This window comes from Patagioenas fasciata, chromosome 4, assembly GCF_037038585.1.
Source record: "Patagioenas fasciata isolate bPatFas1 chromosome 4, bPatFas1.hap1, whole genome shotgun sequence".
Lineage (NCBI taxonomy): Eukaryota > Metazoa > Chordata > Aves > Columbiformes > Columbidae > Patagioenas > Patagioenas fasciata.
The window spans coordinates 37,889,695-37,915,362 of NC_092523.1; the positions used below are offsets into that span (position 1 = coordinate 37,889,695).

The following is a 25,668-nucleotide window of genomic DNA, read 5'->3' on the forward strand; positions in this document are numbered from 1 at the left end:
GTTCTCCCCCTTCAGCAAAAACAAACAAACAACAAAACCCCACCCAACAACAAAAAACACATAAAAATACACAAACAAAAAAACCCCAACAAACAAATCTCCCCGCCAAACCCCAACACAACGGATAGCTCTCAAATGTCACCATTAATTTTGAAGTATTTACAGAGACTAAGACCATTCAGAAGAAGCTTTTAAACCAATTTAAGCTAACACATTTTTCATGGGAAACAACACTACTTCCCATTACTTTCATTAAAAACTGATTGTCATTCAATAATTTATGAAGTTACAGCTGTATCTTAATTACTTTTATCTTCCTTGTTATCTATAGTACATGCTCCAAAAACCTGAAGAATTCTGTTGCTGCATTACTTCACATTTGAGAGCTTACCATATTCTATTTACTTTTGCCCTTGCTTCATCAAATAGTGGTAAGACAAGCAAATGTCTTAACCACTTAAGAGGTAATATTGTATTATGCATTTCACATAGACTGGAGAAAAAATTCAGGAGCAACTAGCATAAAATGTTAAGGCCTGGATTAAAAATATATAATTAAGAAAACTGCAAAGTCATAGAATTTATTTAAGACAATTTTTGTATTAATTTTCCAAATCTAGCAAGGTCACAGATTCAACTGTGGTAATACTGAAAGAGTACAGTCCATTGCTGTTTCATGTTAAGCTCTGAGGAAATAAAGCATGAAGTGGCATTAAAGAGTGTATTGTCTTTTTATTCACTTTTATTAAATACACGGTTACATTTATTAAAAAGTCTACCAATTTAAAATTTTAATGAAGTTCTTTATAAATCTCACACTTGAAAGTATGCAGTGCTGTCAAACTTCAGTGACATTTACATAAACAAAGAAAACAGTTCAATTTTTTTTCAAAAATATAACAGTATATCACAATATATTGGAAGCTACACGTTTATTTCAAAATAGTATGCAGCATACAAGCAGTCTTAAATTTTTTTAAGGCTATGTAAAATTACTCTTTCCAAATCTGCAGTTCTTTACATTGTTGGAGCCATTTTAGTAATTAACCAGTCAACAGAGAAAAAGACAAAAACAAAACAGAAATTACTACGAAAGTTGTATGCACTTAAGAAGCAGCAGATAACTAGAACATCAACATCAAGGAATAACCTGCATACCTGGCCCATTTGCTGCCCATTGGAAAAAGCCACACTGTTTTTCCTTCCCAAGAGGGCACGCAAAAAAGTTCTTTCCATTATTTGGACCAATCTTCAACACAGTCTTCATAACACATCGCTTGCCATGGTTACAAAATGGAAAATTCAAGTCAGCCCACTGCCAAAAGAAACAGGTTTCAGGCACAGTTTTAGCATATGAGATGGCTATGAGTTCCTTATTTTAAAACTGGCAATAGAAACAGATCTACAGGGGAGGCCCTAGAAGAAACTCTCACTAGTAGTTAGGAGACTTGCATCTCTTTTACGATCACCGATTTTAGATTTTTCTTTAATGGCAACTACGCACACTTTAACTAGTGTAACTTTCACTGATGTTAACAAATAGTTTTCTTCAAATTAAGGCATTATAGTTATTACTGTCTTGAGTTCATCTATTAACTACCTGGTGGTAGGTAACTGAGGCAAACTCTTCTCAGTCACATACACTCATGGCAAGGAGCAATGGCCACCAGCTGCAGGTGGGAAGGTCAGGTTAGGTACTAGTGCAGCAGTGGGAGCAGCTGCCTGACCAGATAGTAGAATCTTCATCCTTGGAGGCTTTCAAGATTTTGTCTAGACAAAAACATGGCTGATGTCTAGATCTAGAATTTGCCATAGTCCTTTTTCAAACAAAAGGCTGAACTAAACTTGTACAAGTCCCTTCAAACCAACATTTCTGCTATGCATCTGTTTTACTTCACATGGAAGCAAATTAAAAACATTTGCACAAGCAGGTGCCTTCTCAGCAGTAAGAGAAGTAACTAAAACTGTAAGTTTAACACTACTATTATGTTCTTAGCTTCAATTCAGTGTACAGAAGTACTTAATATTACCCCAAACTTTAAATGGGTTATATCTGTCCACAATTGCAGATTCTGGGGCATGGAGGCTGCAGCAACAAGCACTTAGTAGAAAACAGGCCCTGAAGTCTTACACATACTTGAAAGTAGTCACACCGAGTTTCTCTGGGTAGAGGACAGGCATAAAACTGCCTGCCCTTGTTCTCTCCATCCTTTTTCACAACTCTGAGGCTGCACAGACAGCTGTGCTCACTGCAGCGAGGACGGCCAGTGCTTAACGCATGAACATCATCTGTCATGTGAGCTTGAGGTTTGCTGCAACGACAGGTTACAAAATGACTCCTGCGTAATGTTAAAGGGATTATCAACACCACAGCCAAAGAACTCTCTCCCACCATTACAACAGTTCACTGAGTGAACTTTTACACACAATGACAGCCAGGTAACTTCTCTATAGCACGGTATTGCACTTTCAAAGCTGAATGATTGCTAGCTGTGAATAGACAAGACTCTGTGCTTTTTGTGCAACTATTCTACCACTTTTCCAATGTTTTAATTTATTTCAAGGTACTCAAATTGATCTGCAAAACCAATATTACCACCATTATCATACTGCCCACTCCAAACTCCAGCATACTCTAAAAGAGTATTCTGCTGCAGTGGGAAAAAGCCAAGTAATTACTCCAGGTTGAAGGTTATTTGCATGCTTCTCCCACCCTCTTTAACTAAAAGCTTAGAGTAATACTCCAAATTATATTCAGACAAGAAATAATCCAGCTGAGGGGGTAGAACAGTGTTTTCTGAAAGGGATGAAGTTTATTTCTTCTTCATGATTGAGAGAGAGATTACCGGAATGCAATACACAAGGCTTTATTTAAAAACATTAACATGAAAAATATTAATGCTCTGAAATGTATCTTTCTAATATATTTATAGAGTAGAAAAGCAGTGAGGAAACCATAGTGAAAAATGAAACAATAATTAATTAATTTATATTTAAGTTCTCGGCTTAGGAATTTTACATTCTCTTTTATGCCTGGAAGACTGCAGTCCTGCAGACATCATCAGTTTTCTCCCAACATCTCATTAAAACAAAAGAAAACAGAAGAAATTGTGTTGCTTTTTGTTACAAAGTTTCCTGGGTTTTTTTTTGGTTTGCTTGTTTGTGTGTGTGTGTGTTGTTGGTCTTTTTTTTTGAAGGGCGGATTGTAATGTTTAAGTTGATGACTTGCTGTAACTACCTGTTACCAGTTTAGCCTCATTTCTTCTTTGCACTCCTCTGTATTCTCAATTATCCTGCATACATCCTCAGTTCTCTGTAGTCCTCTACAGGAAGAAGAATATTCATACAGCCTAACCTGGCTAGACATTGAGATTCTGTTTCAAAACTGGTGCTTCAACAATGCAAAAAATAATTTTGGTATTTCAGAAAACATATTAATAAACATTTGGTAGCATATAATTAATATCTTTCACATTCACCTTGCATAGTTTACCACTGTAAATTGCATCTAACCTTGCAATACCATTTACTGTTGTTTATGTCTGCACAGCTTTTCCGTTACAACCCTAATAGGTTCCGCCATTTCTCTTAACTAGGCAGCAGATGCATCTGAATAGGGCTGCGTAAATAAAAGTTCAGGATGGGTAGAGCAATGAAGTATTTACATACAGAATAGCAAGAAAGTTAAGAGAAAATAGTGATGCAAGGTTCATCAAGGTACCTGTGCAGAGCTTTGTATCAGGGAAGAATGTTGAAAACTGCTGGCTGACAAATAGCTTTAATTGGTGCATATTCATTGAGCTACTTCCCTTTTGTCATCTTTCACAATGACTTCAAGATCTCTCTAAGCAGACAGTAACTACAGTGCTAAGATGAGATGATTCCTTAGGTAGAATTGTGCTTGTTGACCTATGAGAGCTATACTGTCCTATTCCACAGGAATAGCTGAACTATGAACTGCTGTTTAACTAACAGCCGTACTGGCCAGATGCCAAAAATCAGGACTTTTCCAGTAAGTCTGGGTCATTCAGTGCTTTTCAAATCCAAGTCTAATTTTAGTTACCCAAGAGTAGGCTACCCCTGGCAGAAATCCAAAGACAATCTGAACCCAACAGCACAGTATTTCATTAATCTTCAGGGATAAAATTGGTTTATGGGATTATAAAACGACTTGTTTACAATTTAGGAGACATACCTGATTGCTGTATTATACTGGTGATCTGAAGGTATATGATCAGTTTTCTGCCTCTTCTGTACGTGTTTGAAAGAGAGAGGTTGCTGTAAGGAAGACAAAGTCACTGCGGTTCTGTGTGTTGAGCAATCCTTGTCCGTGCTTCCCCCTGACTCGTAGACATTGTTTTGGATTTGTTTACAAGCGTTTTTTGGAGCAACACACTGAGAATGTCTATCAGATATTTGGGTATCACTTCTTGAAACAGCTTTGTTACCAAGATCTGTTAGGACAAGAGTTGTAGTTCCAAATGCAGCTTTCCAATTGATCTTTATTTCTGTGCTTGGTTTTCTGAAATCATTACAAGGGTACTTCATTAAGCTTATGTTAAAGTCTGCAGAATCTTCAACATTCTTCATCTTTGGAACTAAGGAAAAATAAGTTATTGGTTATAATCCATCTGTGTAGACTGATACATCATATTTATTATCTGTATTGGTAAGTCATCATACAGTGAGTGAAAAAAAGTACATTTACCATACCATCTTGAAAGATCTCAAAACCTGTCACAGATTAGATATAGTACCAAATTTCTTGCAGTAAAAAAGCTCATGCACTTTTGGAATCACATACAACATGTGTTTCAAGATAATATTACTATTGTTCGAATAGGACCAGATGGGAATAGTATGCTGTAAATGAAAGCTATTGGAGAATTAACCATACAAAATTGGATTTGCCCCAAATACAGGGGTTTGTGGGGTTTTTTGTTTTGTTTTTGTTTGTTTTGTGGTTTGGTTTTTTTTTTGTTGTGTGTGTGTGTTTTTGGTTTTTTTTTGTTTGTGTTGTGTGTTTTTTTTTTCCAAATAACCTTTTTATAACCCCAGCACTGGGAGATCACAGGGTATGGTACCTCCAGCAGCACTACATTATCAATTTTAGAAGTATTGTTTTACTATTGACACAAAAAGGAATATTATTTTGTTGGGTTTTCTAGTGCTTTTAGTGCTCCTGTCTTTTCCAAACATTGTGTGCATCCAAACTTCTTAATCCCTTACTGCAAGCAGCTTTAGAAGCAAACAGTTCAGACATTTCTTTTGTATTTATTTTCTGACATGAGCAACAGTACGTTTCTTCACAGAAACAGAGGCCTGCTTAGTGGGCAATAATAAATTCCAACAGACTGGCCATAATTTATTAATGCCAGTTTAATAAATAAGGAGTCTGTAGTTAAACTTTCCTGAGAAAAGGGTGAAAAGATGACTTTATAGGCTGCCTACATGTAGTCTTTGTTAAGTAGCTGTGGAAGCCAGTGTTCAAAACCAGAGTCCTTTCTTTTCTGCCATCTCCAGCAAGTGTCTCTGTCCTACACCTTCCCTCCATACAAGCAGGAGGGAATTAAACAGAAATAAAATGGGTAGGTAAGGCATTCACAAGGGCACACTTTCTCCAGAGGCATTCTCATTCAGAAACAAAATAGGGCTCCCTACAGCTTACTCTGAACAACACTTGTTTGCAGGCTCCTTCTGTTTTGCTGCTGCTGCAGAGTGAAACATGGTGGTGCCAGCGCGTTCAGAAAGAACAGGAGCTTGGCCTTAGCAAGGGAGCAAGGAAATTGAGATGTAATGTTAAATAGTTACTCTGTCCACAGACTGAATTATTTTGGCTGAATGGCCAGCAGCTAACTTTACAAACCAAGTGTTTGGTCCTCAAAAATTCAAATGTTTCTGTCAACAGTAGTTAATTTTAGAATCATTAGAAAAAATGAATAAAGTAAGAAAGCAAGGAATCTTAAAGTCTGAAAAGAGAGAGGTAAACAAAATCATGTTAAAAAAATAACTTTGAATATCACTCTTAGGATACAAAAATACATCTTTTTTTCCAAAAAAGATTTTTTGTAGCAGTATTCCACCAACTCTAACACATCTTCAGATTCCAGGTATGTTTTCAACAATAGCATACAGCTAAACAAGTGAAACTTAGAAATACAGAAGAAGGAACAGAATTTTGTTACGAAGCCTAAAATAAAGCATTTGTCTATGTGCCATTATATATTGTAAGGCCAAGCTGACGGTGTAAATTCCAGGATGTTATTTGGTAAATCTGACTCTTAAAACTTTCATGTTTCTGGCAAGATTCGCCTCTTCTGGCACCAAGTGTCATGTAAGGCACAAAGACTTTTTTATTAATTTGTGGCCTGAAGGAATGGATTTTAGCTAGTGTAAGACGAGTTTCACACACATCATTCATAAAAGGACTAACTAGAACAAAGAAATACTTTTAAAAAAAGCACTGGAACTTATTTTATCAGAACTGAGATCTGTACCAAAAAGTCACATCTTCACAGCCTGGGAGTTCAGGGGCACTTTTGAAAGTATGGCTCAAAGTATCACCAAAAGCTACAGGAATGTGATCTTTAATTCTGATTTCAGCATACATACTTTAAGTCATATAGTTAAATTCAGTGAACAATAAATAGGTCCTGGCACCTATGTAAAACCGTTAAACCTCCTCAGATACAAAAAGCCTGTATATTGTTTACAAATACATTTTCCTTCAGTCTTGCAGCAGAATTAGATTTATCCTGAAAAAGCCCCACACATGCACACCTCTAGACTTTGTTTCTTGGAACACACATAGCAATTCAAAATGTTTCTAAGCAATAGTCTTGATCCAAATAGCTTCCTGTAAATTCCTCCACAGAGTATTTTACTCACTTTTTCTACAGAAAGTGGAAAATAACCCAAACAACAAACAAAACCACACACACACAAACAAAACAAACTAACAACAACAAAAAAATCCTCTTCACATAGAAAACAGGTCTCGCAGGTCTCAGTGGAAAGTGTCCATTACCTCACTTCATCTCTTCTTAAAATATATATTTTTCTCTACAGAAATTTGGAGAAAAGCCAGCACATTACACACAATCTTACTGTCCCTTTCCAGATCTCATTGACAGCTGCTTCAGCACACTAAGTCTACATTGAAGCATTAAAAGCTTCAGTAGGAGACAAACAACGACTGTCCTTACTTTGAGCTTAGAAAAAACCCAACAAAACCAAACACTAGGCCCTGAGAAACATGACAAACTTTTGGAAAGGATACCAAAATATACTGTTCTTGTTCACCTGAGAGAACAAGCAATTACTTTTCTGCCCCCTGGGGATATCTGTATCAGATATATGCTGCAAGCTTCTAACAATGTTAAGGAGAGTTGAAAGAATGGCAAGTTGTCTCACTCCTTGCCCCACTGAAAACAAAGGGTCACTGCAGAGGCTTGGCTCTCGCATCCCACCTGCACACACAGCTGGAAGACAAGACACTTTTAGGGTTTAAGACAAGACACTTCCCATTATTGCCCTTGTAAATTTCCTGAAAATCTGACTTTGTTAGCTAAAGTTACATAAATAAAATTCACAATGAGAATCTTCTATAGTTCTAAAATCTGCATGAAAACTACAATCCTCCCCCCTTTCCCAGCAGAGGTTCCAAACAACTTTTCAATACCTTCAGGCCTTGAAGTCAAACAGGCATCACAAATTTCAGCAGAAGGCTTGTTTATTAGGGTACAGCGCATACACGTCCACTCCTCTTCACATTTCTGAGCTACATGTTCGTTAGAACATAACCCCCTGCCATATGCCCAGCCAATTAGGCTATTTCTAGTTGGCAGTTTGCTGTGGAACAAAAGAATGATATTAGTCTTTTGTGATGTTTCTTCTACAAATTGCCTTACACCACAATGTGCAGGGAGACACAGGGATAGAGAACAAGCAGTACAGAGTGTTATGGCCTGCCTATCATAGCTTGGACAGCATGTCATGGTTAGAGTTTTTTTTTTCCTCCCCTCTTTACTTCAAGGGCAAGTCTTTTGCAATGCTGCAGAAGTAATACAAATAAAAATATTTAGATAGAAATGGACAGAAAGTTAATTATTAAACTGATGTAATTTCCAGCACAATGCCACAGCCTCTCTCAAATTCCCTACCATTTTCAAGTACTGCAGCAAGAAACAGTGAGAAAGGGAGACTGTTTCAGTACTTCTCCTCCATCCCTTGTACAGAACACTGAACAAATGTATTACTGGATGAACTGTCCAGAGGCTGATCTATGGAAAGCCACACAATTTAGCAAATAAAATTTTGCTGTCATTTAAATGGTATGCATTGGACCTGTTACTGTAACAACCAACAGAACTAAAATACAATGTTAGAAGGTCTTTCTTGTATGTCACCATTTGCTGGAAAATCTTTTGACATATAGGAGCCTGTTCAAAATTAAGGATTTTTTTTTAGTGTGTTTTTTTGTTTTAATTCCTCATCAGAAGGAGTTCAGGCATGTCCTAGCTATGACTGGTAACCCAAAGCTGTACTCAGGACACCTCCATAGATTTATTTTTATTTATTTTCCTGTAAATTGTAGTACCTCCTATGTTAATACACTGATTTAGAATCATAGTTACTATTTTACAGTCACTACATGTTATCAAGGACTAATTTTGTCATAATATCCAAACATGACTAGCATGTTAAATGTAACTTGAACTTACCTACTCAGTAAGATATGTATGTAAATTTTTAAGTACTATGGTTGATAAGTCATCAAGCATATTTCTCCATAGCTTTTGTGGAATTACGTGCTTTTTGGAGATTTTGTTTTAATCACAAGAATTTGGGCACTCCAATTCATAATGCAAATGCTATACTTAGGAACTGTTGTGACACTCCTTAGACCTATCACTTATTCCATAATTAATATCCTCCTTAACAGGCTAGATTTCTAAGATAATGGTAGGGCTATCCATTACCTACTACATCTCTTCCATGACAGGAAAACCAAGGAGGATAATGAGAATTGTTGACATGCCAGAGATCCTGTGCTGTCAAGAGGCAGAACAGACAGTTCTTCCTCTTACAGTAGCATTCATCAAAATACTGTGGCTAGACAACAAAACAGAAACTGCAAGCGTTAAAACTGTGTATTTTCAAATTATTAGATGAGTTGTTTTACTCAGCTATCAAAGGTGCAATACTCGACTGAATATATTCAGCATGTCATCTTTTGGAGTTTAATTCTATCTCATCCCCCCAGTCCATTCATCTTGTCATTCTCCTCCCACCCCTGCTCATTTTGGAACATGAAATATGGAGGAAAAGTGTGTTTTAAAGATTTAAAGTACATTTGAATTTGATAAGGTAGCTTATAATGGGTATTTTCTTCATTTTTTTCAGTTGAGCAAAATCATAAGCTACTTAACTTGATCCAAGAACCACTGAGTTAAATTCTACAGTTTATGATCTGTAGCCAGTCAGGTCTGATCACAGCGAGTCCTTTCAGTCTTCACACATGAAAAGCTCAGAATGGTAGATAAACCACTTGAGCTACACGTACTTTTCTTTGGTAACAGTTACTGCATAACAGAAAAAAGAACAGTAGAACACAAAGACCTAACCATTCAGATGAGGACAGCACAAAATCTGACCTTTTTATTTTGCAGCTACCATTACTATGTACTTCACTGAAATATACCATTGTTTAATTATTAAAAAGAATATCAACAATCAAAACACTACATGTTCTAGAACAGAGAAAGAGGTATTTTTTTTCCTTGGATCATTTTCTAGTTATCTGACTCAACAGAACACTGCTGTCTTTCTACCCTTCTGCAAAACATTTCTCATTATTACTTTCTGAAAATACAGCAGGTTGGGGTTATCAGCATGTGAAATATTTATCTTTCATGTTGGAATTTTCTGTATTTGATCTGTACTCAAAGGAGATTTTTAAGCTCTAACCAAAATCCCTTCAGCTGTCTGAATCTTGAAAGAAGGTTGGAGGGGGGTTTGTGTGTTCTATAACTCTTATCTAAAATATATATATATATATACACATACATACACACACAAACTAAATGAAGGCAAAGTTTGCAAGGCAAAGCAGCATCTTATTAGATGGACAGAGCTCAGTATAAAAAGGCAGGATTCTGAAACCTCAGATGAAAAATTTTCAAGAATAACTTAGGTACACAAGAATGTGAATAAGGGTTTTTGGAACTTCTACCTTTTGACTCTTTGTGATATCATGTGTCTTGTGCTTTTCTAAAATAAAAGGAGGCCCTAAGCCCTACATTATTTGCTGTGCTCTGAATTTACTGAAGTTCTAGTTTTTGTCAGTGTAACTCTACAGCCAGAACAAAACTGCATAGATGCACAGCTGTCCAAATATGCCAGGACTTAAAGGGTTATCCTATGAAAAGAAATAGAGACACAAATTTCTACCTTCTTTATGTGACTCAAATCAGTTGAGTGTAAACATCCAAGCCTATTCTATTGATAACATCAGGAACAAAGGGCAATTTTTTCAGAAGCTGTGAAAAATTCTCAATACTCTGAATTGTTTTATAATTCCTACATTTGATTACAGTAATAGCTATTCCATAACAGATGACACCTTTGAAATAGTTTCAAAGAATCAAAGCTTTTAATAATTTTTAAATACCAATGGCCAAAACATTGTTCTTCTGCAAAGTTAAGGGAACTTAGATATAAAATGCACAAGGATCCATTTTACCTGAGAAGTGATGTCCTCTTAACATAACAGCACTTCCAAGGACAGCAACGCTTAGAAGTGTTATAAAGCTACTATTGTACCTAACATTGACAAGCTGGGGATCCGCCTGTTGACATCGAGAGCAGAAGTAAGTCATCCTGTTATACTCTCCTAAGCGACACACAGTGACCTTCCCATTGCAGTGCCCACAGGCTGGGCGCTTGTATACTTTGTAGTGTTTGTAGAGTGGAGACCCAGTTTTGCGGCACTGAAACAGAACACGTTTATGAAGTATGAATTTATGTAAGTCCCTCTACAGTTCAAATGAAGCTAAAAGAAAAACTACATAAGCTGACAGCACAACAATTACATAAAGGTACTTAAGGCACAGTTACAACGGCTATCATCTGTATTTCATATTCTTTTATGAGAGGAATTTACTTTAAATCAGGTATAGTAGTGTCTGGAATTCTCCACATAATAAAAGACACAAGACAAAAAACATACTGGCATCGTACAAGCAAATACATCCTAAGGACCCCCTGAGTTCAACTGGACCAGATAGCTCTGATCCAGCACCTGTCATCTGGCACCTGCAGGAGTATTCTTAAAGAGCCGATGAGCTTGCAAAGGAGTAGAGAAAACAAAATAAAACAAACATAAATCACAAAACCAACACTACCTTCCCTCACCCCAAAAGAAACCAAAAGCATACCACAGAGTCTGCTCTGATCTGCCACTACAATCTGGATTAATCAGCCTTCCTAAATAACTGTGCAATGCAGAAATATTCCCAGCATTCTGTACGAGTCAGGTAGTGCTCAGTAAAGATGCTCAGCTTCACCTTAGCACTGGCCACAGCAGACAAGTTAGCTCATGAAAAGCCACTTGGCACAATGGCAAGCTCCCCAGATCCTGGCAGAAAGCCATATTAAATTAGGTACGATATAGCCCAAAGGGCACAGTGACCTAAAGAGCCTCCAGAGGGCTGACAAGCAGGCACGTTTCATGAGACAATTCACATGGAGTCAGCAGAGACATACCCCAGCTAAAACTGCAGGAAAAACAAAACAAACAAGAAAAGCCCAGTAGAGATGCAGGCAAGTCTGCAGAGCCATCCCAGTTTCTATACTACAATCACAGTCCCTTGGGCACAGTTCAAACAACACTATAGCTGGCCCAGCAATACCAGCCCAGCTCTGGCAGAGCTCATTATCTCTAGCTCCATAATGCATGAAGACCCCTGGAGTTCTCCCAAAATACAGGTGTCTTTGAGTACAGCGTATCTGCTTCTGTTGTGCTCTTATTCATCAGCCTCACTGAATGAGAATGCTTTTGCTGGTACAATTCGGTAATCCAACCAGAAGGAATTAATGATATATATTTTCATGAATATTCACAGGAAGTTTGCTTTCTCTTCAAGATTTTTCCTCAAGGTTTACAGGTAGTTTCTTAAAATCAGTTTCCTCCCATGCAGTTATATATATAAAAAAAAAAAGCAACATCTTTCTACACAAAAAAGATTCCTCATCTTTGTCTTACTACAAATGTTACAGTATGATTGCTACAAACATTCTGTAACAGTCTATAAAAACTGATCAAGTACTAGCCCTCTTATTAACCTTTTTTTTTGTTATGTTTTTATTTTAAAGAGACTGGGGCAAGCTCTTCTTTAAAAGTACTTGACTGGTGAATGCTTGCTAAGTATAGGTTGTAAAAGTTTTGGAAACACCTAAACTGAGCTACAGAAAGTTTAACTTGTTTGTGACACATTTAAATCTTCTAGTACTATAGTTATTGCAGAACCTGATGATATCTCTTTACTGGTAGACTTTGCTACAAAGTTAGAGAATGAAAAGATTTCCCCAGCCAACACACTGAACTACTCTTCAGTGGGCTGGGGAAAAGCAGATTTTTAAGTAGACTATTAAACAATATACATTTTTAGACTTTATGATCAAAAGATTATATTACAAAAGTTAGGTGCTGTCCTGCTAGCCTACCAAAACAAAAGGAATTTTTAGCAGCACTATCTCCTTGCCTTTCACAAATACCAAGAGAAACAGACAAGAATTTCACTGCCACGGTTCATTTCTCTGCATGCAGCTTAAAGAAGAAAAACATAGAAAACGAGAGAATTTGAACTAATTTTTGTATTTTTGAAGAGTTAAAGTCAATGAGGAACTATAGAGTTTACAGGGAAAAAATTAAATCCTAGTGAAGTTGTGGCAGTAGGGAGAAACTTGAATTTATTTCACTTTAGCAACTAAAAAAGGTGTTTCAGGTAGAAAATATTGTTAGAAGTTACAATCTATTTAGTCAAATAAATATACTTGCTATTTCAAGTTTCATAAAGGAAGTCACATGAATTATGTTCATACTTCCCTGGGAAAATTTCTAGTTCCCAGTTTGAAGAGTGACCTTGACATTATCTTATATATAAATTTGCTTAACCTACATCAAATCTGACATGTTCAGAATGACGTTACAGCACATGCACAGCAAAGCTCTACTGGCCCTGGGGCAGCATGTGTCATACTCTTCTGTTGCAACCAGGCCAAGGCTGTGCACATTCTTACAGTCTAGACTAGCCCACCTTTCCATCATTTGACAATTCACATGAAGAGCACACAAACCAACATTCGTATTCATGGGAACACTTGCCCTGTTGCATCTTTTAACTGTTTTCACCAGATTACCTCATACAGCTAACATGCCAGAGTCAAGTTATGGAGGTTTCTCAGAAACATGTGCCAAACCAATACCTTATAAAACAGCAGGGTAAAATCACGTGTCATTTTCACTAAGTGACATATATGCTCATCTCTCAGTTGGCAAACCTGTAAATTAGACAAGAATGATTTTTAGAATATTGCAATGCTAAGGGACAACAAAGTCCTAAAAAGCAGGGGCACTTCAGACACCTTCAGCTGACATGGAATTACATTGCTCCTACGGTAACTTCCTGACTTTCCATTTTACACACACACACATATATATATATATGTATGCATGTATAAACCAGTATATTTTCACATTCTACACTACACAAACTCATTGTGTACAACCAAAGAATATACTCTGCCTCATCTGCATAAAACATTAGGTAAAAATTTCAGTTGTTTTCCTCTATATTGACCTAAGAGTACCCGATCACAGGAATCACGTATAGTTAAGAACTCTTAGTTCCTTCATTTCCTCATGGATTATGATACGACCTATCTATCATCAGAGGCTCTTTGCTGTGAGAGATCTTCAGGAAGAATACTTGAGCCAAAGGAGTCAGAATTAGAGAGATGTATCAATTAAATACATTTATGTTAATAACTCAAAATTTTAAGTAATGTTTTTTCTTCCCTCTGCTAGCTCACATTGTGGATACAATTAAAATCCAGACTGATCCTACGAAGATCACGTTCTTTTATTATGTTAAAAAATACCCTTTAATTTACTATCTTCACCAGCTTTCCTTTACATTCTATGTAATCTCAGTCTGTTATGCAAACATCAGGCTTCTTTTCAACCAAAGTTTGGAGAAACATGCTTGAGGATCTCAACCAAAAAAAGTAAAGTAAGCAATGGTAGAAAAGCAACTTACACCAGCTAGCAGGACAAGTGGAAGAAGCAGTTGCCAAAAAAGGTTCTACCACATCAACTATTTTGGGGTAGTAGCTGAACAAAGAAAACCTGATCACTCTTCACTTGCATTTATTTATGGGCTGACAATGTAACAGTAGCACAACAGGATGCCAGACAAAGTCAGGATTTGAAAGTTAGATGGATTCCCTTCTAAGGAGAGGTTTCAAGTTTTCAGAGAGAAGGTTTAGCCCCACAAAATTTGTCCACTCTGTGAGGCAGAAGTAGCAGCAACAAGTTCCAAGGAATGCTGTGACAAATATCTCCAGTTATAAAGATAAAACATTAATTTACTGTCTTAGAATAACTTCAGAAATGACAGATGATAAAACAAAGGTAAGAAGATGACAAACTGTTACATAAATATGCATTTACATTCTTAATACTTTTGTGTCATTAAAAAAAATATCTTGAGACAACCCACCGTAACAGCTGGATGAAGACCACTGTCAAAAAGTGCTTCATTTTTTATGATATTTCCCACTCCAGGTAATACTGCTTGATCCAGTAACACATCACACAACATGCGGGTTTTCTGCTGCTTAATTTCACTTTCTGCTCTTATGAAGCTAAACTTTGGAGAACAGACATCTAAGCTTTCCATCATTTTCACTTTCTGCTCACTCTCAGCTGCATTTCTGGAAGAGAAAAATACATTAAGATTTATTTTTATTGTATGCTAATATTTTTAAAAACACATGAAAGTATAATAGAACATTACATGCAGGTAACAGAAACCATGAAAATACCAATTACATGGAGAGGCACAGAAATTCCATTAACCACCTCTCCCAAAAATATGTCAAAGATACATGCATAGAACATGCATCTGGTCCACCATACAAGAAAACATTCTTATTTTGTTAATTTTCTTTTGAAAAATAATTGCCAGGTCCTTCCTTTAAAACTGCTTCCAACACAGAAAGACCTTGTGTTTGGACCATCAAACATAACTGACTGTATGATCCAGTCATTACAACATGTCAATAAAGACAAATTTTCTTAAACCTTGATTTTATTAGGTTAAACATAATCGTTTAAAAATAGTACAGTACAAGAAGTCTCAGGCTTACATAAGCTTTTATATTTTGTAATATTAAATATGCATATATATTACTTGAGCTTACATGCACATTTTCACCCAGAGACTCAAGTGCTTTAAAATTAAACTTGCTACATTATTTTTATTAGCAGTGAGAAGTATGATGCAGATGGGCAAAACCAACCACTTAATCTCCATTAGAACAACTATACCAATTTGCTTTAAAAAAAAATAAAAATAAAACCAAAAAGTTGGGAGCACAAAAATTTGAAATGAGTAATCATCACAGGTCCTTATTTTTAGTAAGAAAGTGAGACATGAATGGAAATTAAAGGAACAACGGGGTTCAGCATTCAGATTTAGAGATGGAATTAAATCGAACTTTTATTCCCACTCTTGACACTATCTAATGAGACTATGGCATAGACTACTTTAACTGTATGTAAACTGATAAATGTAACAAAATTAAATTACCATATCAATCAATATGGTATGTTTAGAAAGTTTTGTTTCTTTGTATCTATAATGGCATCCAAGCAGTTAAATTCTGTGTGATTTTTCACTAGGTTCTTAAAAGAATGTTATTAAAAAAACCAACAAGCTGTGTTTAATTTGATTAGTTTCTGCATTACCTATACTCTACTGTCACCTCAAAAAAACAAAGAGTATCCTCTGTAAGCTGTATCTCCAAAACTGGTGGTGCTCCATTTCTGTCTTTGCTTTCACCAGGATTAATGCGCATGGAACCATTCATACCGAAGTGAATCCTCCGAGAGAAAGAGAGTTGTTATATGTATTTTATCTTAACAATGTTTCCAAGCATGACACTAACCTATTTTTGAAGTTAAAAGCTGTTCTTATGTAAACAAGTCAGTATGTATGTACATTAATTCTAGTCATTAAGAGTAACATGGCAACAAACTACTTGTTTACACAGCGCTCAGTTCCCAGAGAAGAACCCTCTCCAAGTTAAATCCACTCCAAAACACAGCAGTTTTCTGGTGGTCTTTGTAATTTGTTATACAGAGATCAAACCTGATCATTTAGTAACACACTTTTTTGATGTATCACACTTAGTGTTTTTTCACTTGACACATTGGTCTTCCAGCATAGGTTAAGTCCCCAGGGAGGCTGAAATAAATGAGGCTACTTTAGCAGACAATTCTCTGTTAAATCAAGCAGAAGTCACCTGGTATGAAAGGAAAGATTTCAGTCCCCATATTGCCAACACTGTTATCATATCAAAGCTACTTCAATAATTCCATAAACAAAGTAATTAATATCTGCCATATGTTGTTTTCTGCTTTTCTTTGCCTACATCCAAGGCAAAACCTGCAGGTCAATTAAAAATTAATAAAAGAAAGTGAAAAATGCACAGATGGCAAAGATCAGGAGCAGACTCTTTCAAGTGTTCCTTTTACAGATCACTAATACTTTAAGAGGTCTTGCATTTTATGATATATTTGTCTAGGAACTAGTATACTTCAGCAAAGGACAAGCTTGACTATGGGGCCTAGAAGAGAGACAGGACAGAATTTTTAGCAGGGCCTATTGCAATAGGACAAAGGGTCATGGTTTTAAACTAAAGAAGGAGAGATTCAGGCTAGACACAAGAAAGAAATTTTTTACAACTAGGGTGGTGAAATGCTGGCCCAGGTTGCCCAGAGAGGCAGTAGATGCCCCATCCCTGGAGACATTCAAGGCCAGGCTGGATGGGGCTCTGAGCAACCTGATGTAGTTGAAGATGTCCCTGCTTATTACAGGGGGTTTGGACTGGATGACCTCTGAAGGTCCCTTCCAACCCAAACTACTCTATGATTCTACAATTATCATACATTTCATTTATTACAAATTAATCTGGTACATTCAAGTCCTAAAAAAACATGAGGTAGAGGGAGCATTCTATATACTGCATATAAGAAAAGGTGGATTACTTTATAGCTACAAAAAGATTTAACAGATTAAACTACACAAACAACCAAAGAAACACAACATCAGGTGTATATTTGCTTTTAACCCCTCTTTGTTACATTTCAGAAAGGACAGCCATTTTAAATATTTACAGGTAGGTTAAGACAACATTATAAGCATAGTCTTAGAGTCAACTCTTTCTGTAATCTCCTCATAGCATTTATTTTTTTTTTTTAAATTTTGAAAGAACTGTGTCTTTCCAAAACTCTTTTTAAAAGTCAGTTCAGATGATACAGTTATTTCAGGCCCATTTATTTTCAATAGCCATTTCCAGTTCTCAAGTGCCACAAACACTACTGCACAGGCTTAACTAGTCAAATTTCTTTTAAAATCAAGTTTCTTTTTAAAGAAAACTCTTGTAACTTGCTACCAAATGGTAATGCACCAAATACTTCTAGAAAGTTATTTTGAAAGAAACAGCATTCACGTTAATAGCTGATTGTTTCATTTACCAGGTTCCTGAATACTGTTCAAAATGAGCACTAAGAATCACAACTATCAGCTGCCTTAGTGACTTGTCAGTTCATGACTAGGAAAAAAAAAGTCATTGCTACAAATTTACATTCAAAAACCTTAAGAAATTTAAAAAGCTTCACTCCAATGTGTTTCATTACCTTTGATATCCTGAAATAGGGCAAAACAGGAATCTTCTCACTTTAACTACAAGTAGAAAAGCCATACTAATTAAACCTAGGATCCATTATTCAATTGATAACTAGTACCATGGAGTTGGTTATTTTCTGTTGTTTTGAACTAAAAAGGTGATGTTTTATAGTTATTTAGTGCTGTACAATATTGTAAGGATCTGCTTTTATTTAAAACATTTTACCCCATAAAAATAACAGATTACTAGAAGCACAGTCAAATTATTAAATGGAGATGGAAAAAGAGTGAAAGAATACATTAAGGGCCAAGATGCCATTTCCCATCAAGACAGCAGATGTCTTTCCTTGAAGGGATATTCCTAACAATACTTTTGTCCATTTTCAGTTACATTATCATACATTATGTGCATTATCAATTTTCAGAAACCTTTCTAAACCATTTATCACTTCAAGTTGACATTAATAGTACACTACAGAAAGTAAACCCAGGGCAACCTCTCTCACATAACTGTATCATTTCCATGGCAAAACATCCAGTCCACCCAAGTCTCTCCTGCACAACTCAAGTATCAGAGAACTTTTTTTTCAAATTCCATTGATTATTTAAGTTACTTTCAAGACAAAATTGAAAAAGAATCCTCAGATTCTCAAAAAACCTTGACTTCTTCAGTGACTTGTTTAAACAGAAATCAAATAATAGAAGTCCTAATTTTTTTCAGAAGGTGCCATTGCTCATTTGAACTCCTAAAAAAAAAAACAAACTTCTATTGCCCACCAAGGACTGCACATATACTGAACTGAACTTAATTTGCTGATTGCTTTCCACAACACAACAACACTTCATAAGTATCCTCCTCATTTGCAAGTCAGGCAAGCAGTAGTCAATCTGTATAAAACAATTTAATGGCCAGGTTATCTTCTCCCACCAGGTAGCCATTCCCCACTTGAGAAAATCCAGGATCATTAAATGAGTTAATTACCCTTCATGGCCTGGTCTTTCGCAAGATATTATTCCAGCATGCCTACCAGCTTTTTACAGGTAATCTTAGTGGATGAGAAAATCTGGTTTTGTTAAGAAACTACGTACATATATAGAATCTGTACATCAGTATTCCTCCTCATGACAAGAAGGTCCTGTATTTGAGAGTTAACTTTCATTAAAAAAAAATAATACACCCTCTGAAGGCATATTCCTTATTTTCTCTCCCAATAAGAATCCTGGAAACCAATCTTAGACTGCTGTAAAATGCATTTTCTGAAGCCTTCGTCTACCTCTCCTCAACATTTTTAAATCAAGAGAATAAAGATCATAATTATCAGATAAGAAGTAACTTCTGCCTCCTGTGTAGAGGCCTTTCTTTTACTCCTACAATACTTACAACCAAATAAATGACATGACTAAAGGGACTTCTTAAATACAGTTTCTAGAGCTACAATAACTGATGATTAAATTTTTAAGCTCCTTATCAAATTATAACTGAAGGGTGTTTTCATTAAGTACAAATTATTGCATTGGCTCAAAGCTTAAGAATTATTTAAGATCTTTCAGGGTCAAAGGATTATATTTTCCATACTAGAATTTAGCCACATTTTCTTTCTCTTAGAAGAGAACTATTACAAAATGCTTATTTACATTCCTTAGTAATAGTTTTTTTCTTCTGATAATGTAATTTAGTCTGTTGAAACAATGTTTTCCTACTGTATAATTTACTCCTTTGCTTATCCAATAAATTTGTAATACAGGTGATATTCATTTAAAAAAGGCTAACATCTGTACCAGTTACCTCCCCTGCCCTTTTTTTTTTTTTAATCTTCCTTTATAACTAACTCATCTTTTTTAAAACCGCTTTTTCTTCTCTGTTTCTATATATAACAAAGCACAATAGAAAGCAAGAGAAACTGATTAGGACCATAATCCCATCCTTCACCAAGATGGGTAGCTTTAAATACATATGCAGTCCTGTCCTACTAGTTAGTTGTATGATTGTCATGTAGACTAGTATGTGCTTGTGAGACTAGTTACATTTCTCCAACATTAGGAGAAATAAGCATTTACTACCAAATCTGACAACCAAAAGGCCCCTGCTACCAATCAGTCCACACATCACCCCAGGTAACTGATATAGCACTGCCTTTATTTGTCCAGCATGGAACCACAGTAAACGGTTGCACTCACAGCAGAGAATTTTCAGTTCTAGCTCCCCCCTATAACAGTAGTGCCACAGGTAAAATATTATGTCACAGAATTGTAAGGTATTTGTTGATATTACCAGTGTTAAATCAAGAAAATCATGACCTTACAGCTACATTCAAGACCAGTCACTATGTGACAAAGACTACACTGAACACAGAAGTGATGTTGTTTTCCCTTTTTAAGATCTAGAAAGATTTGAATTATGTTGCAAGTAGGAGGGTGAAAGAAACCCATTAAATGCAAGTCTTACCTATTAAATATAAGGACCTCACTTATATATTCTACACTAATTACAATAAAGAATAATAGGGGATTTTTAAAATAATCCATTACACTGTGCATTTGGTTAGATTTATTTTTAGTAGGCTCTGCGATAAAAAGACATATTGAACTATTTAAACTAGATTCCAAATACAACCTTGGTGGCTAGTACAAGATGTCATCAAGGGGTTAAAGCACATGACCAAATCCTAACCATGTCAACAAATCCCTAATAAGCTCTGCAAAGTATGAACAAACAAGGATTTGGCAGTTTTACTATTTGTCTAGAAGACATGGTTTCACTAGAAAGTTAAGAGTTACATTTATGATACCCAAACAATTCTTCTGTCAAATTTCAAATCATGCTTCCAAACCAAGGAACTGCAAATATTGTTTAAAGAAAGGCAGGCAGCTTAAACGTATTCATGTAGAATATTTTAAGTTGAGCATTTTTTCTTACATGAGTTAATTATCAGAGCAATTGAATCTTTAAAAATTAAGTATGGAATTTCAGTCTAAATTTCTTGAAGAAAGTTAAAAGAAATTTGAAGTACAGTTAAGTAGTAGAAGATATTCAATAGCTCTAACTGCACGCACTTCTGAGTTTTGTCCCTAGAAAATGTGATTTCCTGTTTGAAACAAAGCATTTCAAGAAATAACAGTCCTTTTCAGGTACCTTTACATGGAATCTTCTACTAAGAATAAAGCAATAAATTATTTGAAAATGTAAGTGACCATATCCAGTATTTCCAGCATTGCAGGGAGGCTGCTGAGAAGTTTCTCGGTAACACTGACTTTCAAATATCTGAAACTGACATTAGCAAACATAAGAAAATCCCCCAACAGGTACAGTCAATGCATAGGAAGCTTTTTTTCTTGCCTCTTACCTCAAAGCTTTCTGATCAAAATACATAAAAAACTCCTTTCCCAATGTCTCCACACCCCTGTAAACATGTCCAACAAGGAAAGTGTGACCAGAGGTTCTCTCCTCACTTGCAGTAGTCTGAAAATCAGTACACACACAAAGATTAAAACAGAATTTATACTACTTTGATACTAACATCAGTAAACATTCAACAAGTAGCTGTATGAACTAATTTTGCAACTTGGGCAATATTAAACATTTTCTACTTGAGCAGCTCTGTCAAAACCAATGAGACTATTAACCCAGGAAGCAGACAGTCACTATGGTTAACGCTATCATAAGTTAGCTCATTCTTTTCTAAATTGAAACAATATGATCTTTCAGATGGTAGTTTGTCCTCCTTTTAAATTGCCAGTCTGGATGAAGTAGACTCAGTGGCTTCAGCAGCCCAAGCAGCCTTAAGACACACAATGGAAAAATAATCTAAAAAAATAATCTAAAAAATAATCTAAACCAACACATTTTTGCCTTATTTGTAACTACATCAGCAGGTATATGTGGAATTGGTTGTTTATTTGGACTTGATGCTCTTCCTATTCTGTAGCTGGTTTTTTTTTTTTTATTTTATTTTTTTTTTATTTCCTTCTTCACTAAGAGGTTGATACCTAGTTTTCATAGTTTTAAATTAATAGAGATATAACTACATGAGATGTCCCTGCTCACTGCAGGGGGGTTGGACTAGATGACCTTTGAAGGTCCCTTGCAATCCAACTATTCTATGACCTTTTTTATCAGAGTATTTTATGCCTTTTCATTCAAGTAATGAATTCACAAAAAGAGTTTCAGGCTGATGTAAAATAACAGATATAGCTTAAACACTAAATACTTGTCAATATCAATTCTGTCATTTGCAGATCTCCATACTTCTTCCAAATGCCTATTGCTGGAGTTTCTACCTATCTTAACAATACACTTTCAGTGTTCCACATGGGGCATTGTGTATTAGAGAAAAGGCTTCACTGAGCACATAGCGATATTTCGCTCTTCCTACTAGTTGAAAGGCTCATCTCAAAAGATTTTGAACAGCAGGTGGTACACTACTAGAGGACAAGAACTGTGAGGCTGAAGCAATCTTTTCTTGCTTAACATATGAAAATCCACTGAAATAATAAGGGACACACGCCCCCCCAGGTTATCTGCTCCAAACACCTGCTCAAAGCAGGACAGATTTAGGTCAGACAGCCCAGGACCTTGTCCAGTCAACTTCAAAGCAAACTTCAGACAGAGACTCCCATCCCTCTGGGCCCTCATTCTAGCACTTTACTATGGTGGTGGAAAAACTCTCCTAATACCTAATCAAAATTTCACCTATTGTCACCTGCCTCTGCTGCCTCTCATCAAACTGTGCACCTCTGACAAGAGTTTGTCTCCTCCATGCTTTTCTTTCAGGTAGTTCAAAAGAGTAATAAAAACCCAGTTCTATCAGCTTTGCCTTAAGCATCATGTGCTTCAGCCTGTGAAACATACCAGGGGACACCCTCTGGTATGTAATTATATTTTTCCTACTGGGGAGCTGAAAATTGGACACAGTAATCCAGATGCAGCCTTGCAAGTGCTGAACAGAGGTAAGAATCATTCTCCTCCACCTGCTGGCTACACTGTTGTTAGCACAGCCCAGTATGAGGCTAGCCCTCTTCCCTGAAAGGACACATTGGTGACTTAGACTCAGCTGGTAGAGGTCCTTTTTTTTATGTGGAGCCACCTTCCATCTGAGCAGCAGGCATTGATGACATTATTCCAAGTGCAGGACTCAAGTCCTGCAAATGCTGTATCTAAGTTTCTGTCAGTCCATTTTTCTCAGCCTGTCAAAGTTGCCCTGACTGGTACTCCAAGTTCCCCAGAACCTGCTAAAACCTGCAGGATGTTCACTGCCATCGAAGCCCTAACTGCAAGGCACAGGTATGTGCACCAGTGCTTTAATCACAACACTCAATTGCAATGCAAATATGTATGAAAATTACCCTGGCAAATCAGCAAGGCTCCAGCTAGTTAGTGAAATTTCAGAGCTACTCTCTATAATCTCCCACTGTATTATTACCTTGAAATGACATACATTTAGAGGGCTTTATGGTTATTATTCTGTCAAACACAAAAATATTTTTTTCATAATATCAGTATCATTTATTTTGCCTGTTATCAAAATAAGCAATGTTTTGCTCTCATGTAAACATTCAATCCTTTCAGTAAGAGTATTAAAGTTAGTTGATGTGCAACAAGGTTTAATTTAGTTTTAAGCTATTCAGGTTTGTTTAAACTAAACCAGAGTAAGCACTGAGACAGAAAATTAACTTTTCTTCAAAATATTTTAAGTTAAATTCATACCTCTTTGGTATCAGGTAAGCCCTTACAGTATAGTCTTCAGCAGCAGCCAAGGCTCTGACCATGATTAGCAGCCACTGCGAGATCTAAAAAGTGCAAGACCCTTATGACGGTCATTAGCCAATGAATAGAGTCTGTCCTAAGGTGACTTACTGTAGAAAATTATGAACATCAGTATATTTGAGGGAATTAAACTTATTTTTGAAACCATAGGAGCATAGCTCTTTACTTCAAAAAGCTTAGTCCTGAAAGATACAAACCTGTAAAGTCTGATATGTTGACTGCCTATCTAAGGCATATCTCAAACCACATTCTTCCTTAAATAATTATTTAAGTACTATCTTACTGAGTCTTAATCACAAACTCTCCTACACTACCTTTTATACACTGAAGGTGGGGAAACACTCCCCAACTTTCTGCCTGAAGGCATCCAATATACTTACCTGGGACACAAGCAACATATAATTTCTCACAGCTGAGCAAAACCAGGCATGGAAAACAATGCCCTAACCACCTCTATAATCAAAACCAGAGGACCGTATCTTCACAGCTCATCAGCTAGAACCTGCTTGCTGACATCCTAACTTCTAGCAGAAGGTCTCAAAAGCCCCAGCAGAATTTTATGCCAGTGAATTATTTTAAACTGCAAATAGAAAGGATAAAAACTAGTAGAAAAAGTATATCCTGTAAACACTGACAGCAGATATCACACTCTTTACTTATTTAAGTAGTTGGTCTAATTAAAAATATTTTTTAAATAGTTACAGAAGTAAAAGCTCCCTTTCTGCAGGCCACCAATTACATTTTTCCATGTTTCCTTAAGACTTGTGAAAAATCATGACATCACAAAAAAAAAAATTAAATTAGGGACTGCTACTATAATCTTCCCGGTATTGCAGGTTTCCTGAAACTAAATGATCTTTTAAATTTTAACCTAAGTAAACAAGAGCGATTCTAAAACCTTTCCCTCATTAGTTCCACCCCACCCACTACGTTTCTACAGCTTCAGCATCTTACCACATCCGACTTGCGAAAGTGTATTTATCACGCTGCTGCCAAGAGTATTTTATAATTTTAAAGAAACAACAGACAGCATCCACAGACGACCCCCTCAGACGACGGCAGCCGCTGCCGCGGGCGAGGGGCGGAGCAGAGGCCGCGTCGGCCGCACTAACCACCCGTTCTCTGCGTCCCCACACCGCACTGGCTCCCGACGGCTCCGGGACCCATTTCCCCTCTCCAAAGCTGGCGGCGATCACCATCGCGCAGCCCCAGGAACTCAAGCTCTGCGCCCTCCAGCCCGGCCCGGCGCAGCGCAGCGCTGCCCCCAGGAGAAGCGCCCGGCCCGGCGCAGCGCAGCGCTGCCCCCAGGAGAAGCGCCCGGCCCGGCCCAGCCCCTCACCGCGCCGCCGGCTCCGGCTGGCAGGGCGCTGCCCCGCGCGCTCCGCACCGCCTGGCCCCGCCGCACACGCGCCCGCAGCCTCTCCGCGCAGAGTGCGCAGCCCGGGCCCTCCACCATGGCCGCGGCGGCGTGTGTGCGTTCCGCGCCGCCCGCCTCTGCCGTTCAAATCTGCCGCTCGCTGCGGGGCGGTGCTGCCGCGCTCGGGCCGCCCCGCCTCCGCCCGGGTGAGCGCCGGGCCGCTACCGCAAGTTGTTACTGGCCGCCGCGGGGCGCATGCGCCCCCGGGGGCGCTCAGGCCGAAACTGGCAGAAAAATACCTCACCGACAACGCTCAGCTGCCTCAGGTGGCCCCGCCGGGCCGGGTGAGCGGTGCTCTGGGCTGGGCGCGGCCTAACACCCCTTTTGTCTGTTTTCCAGTCCCCACCAGCTGGTGTTTAAGCTTAGACGACCGTTTGTATTGCTGGAAACGTTAATCAAAAGATCAAAAGCTTTTTTTTTTTTTTTTTTTTTTGTGAGACCCTTCCGCGAAAAAACGGTATATCCTGCTTATTCTGTTGATGACTGTGAACTTCAAATGCCCTCAAATGCCT

At 37.3% G+C, this 25,668-nt stretch overlaps 1 protein-coding gene across 5 annotated transcripts; it reads right to left on the minus strand.

Annotated features, from left to right (window-relative positions):
* Positions 1-580: 580 nt before the first annotated feature.
* Positions 581-25,279, minus strand: NEIL3 (nei like DNA glycosylase 3). Of its 5 annotated transcripts, none has more exons than XM_065837286.2 (10): positions 25,079-25,274; positions 21,320-21,435; positions 16,034-16,168; positions 14,784-14,997; positions 13,489-13,563; positions 10,825-10,991; positions 7,682-7,851; positions 4,196-4,598; positions 2,138-2,312; positions 581-1,315 (listed from the first exon to the last, which is right to left on the minus strand). In XM_065837286.2, the coding sequence occupies exons 1-10, from the start codon at positions 25,193-25,195 to the stop codon at positions 1,139-1,141; spliced, it is 1,749 nt and encodes a 582-aa protein (XP_065693358.1). In that variant the 5' UTR covers positions 25,196-25,274; the 3' UTR covers positions 581-1,138. The 5 variants fall into 5 exon arrangements, with proteins under 5 accessions (XP_065693358.1, XP_071663782.1, XP_071663783.1 ...); XM_071807681.1 differs by lacking the exon at positions 25,079-25,274 and adding an exon at positions 24,694-24,987; XM_071807682.1 differs by lacking the exon at positions 25,079-25,274 and adding an exon at positions 23,680-24,655.
* Positions 25,280-25,668: the final 389 nt, after the last annotated feature.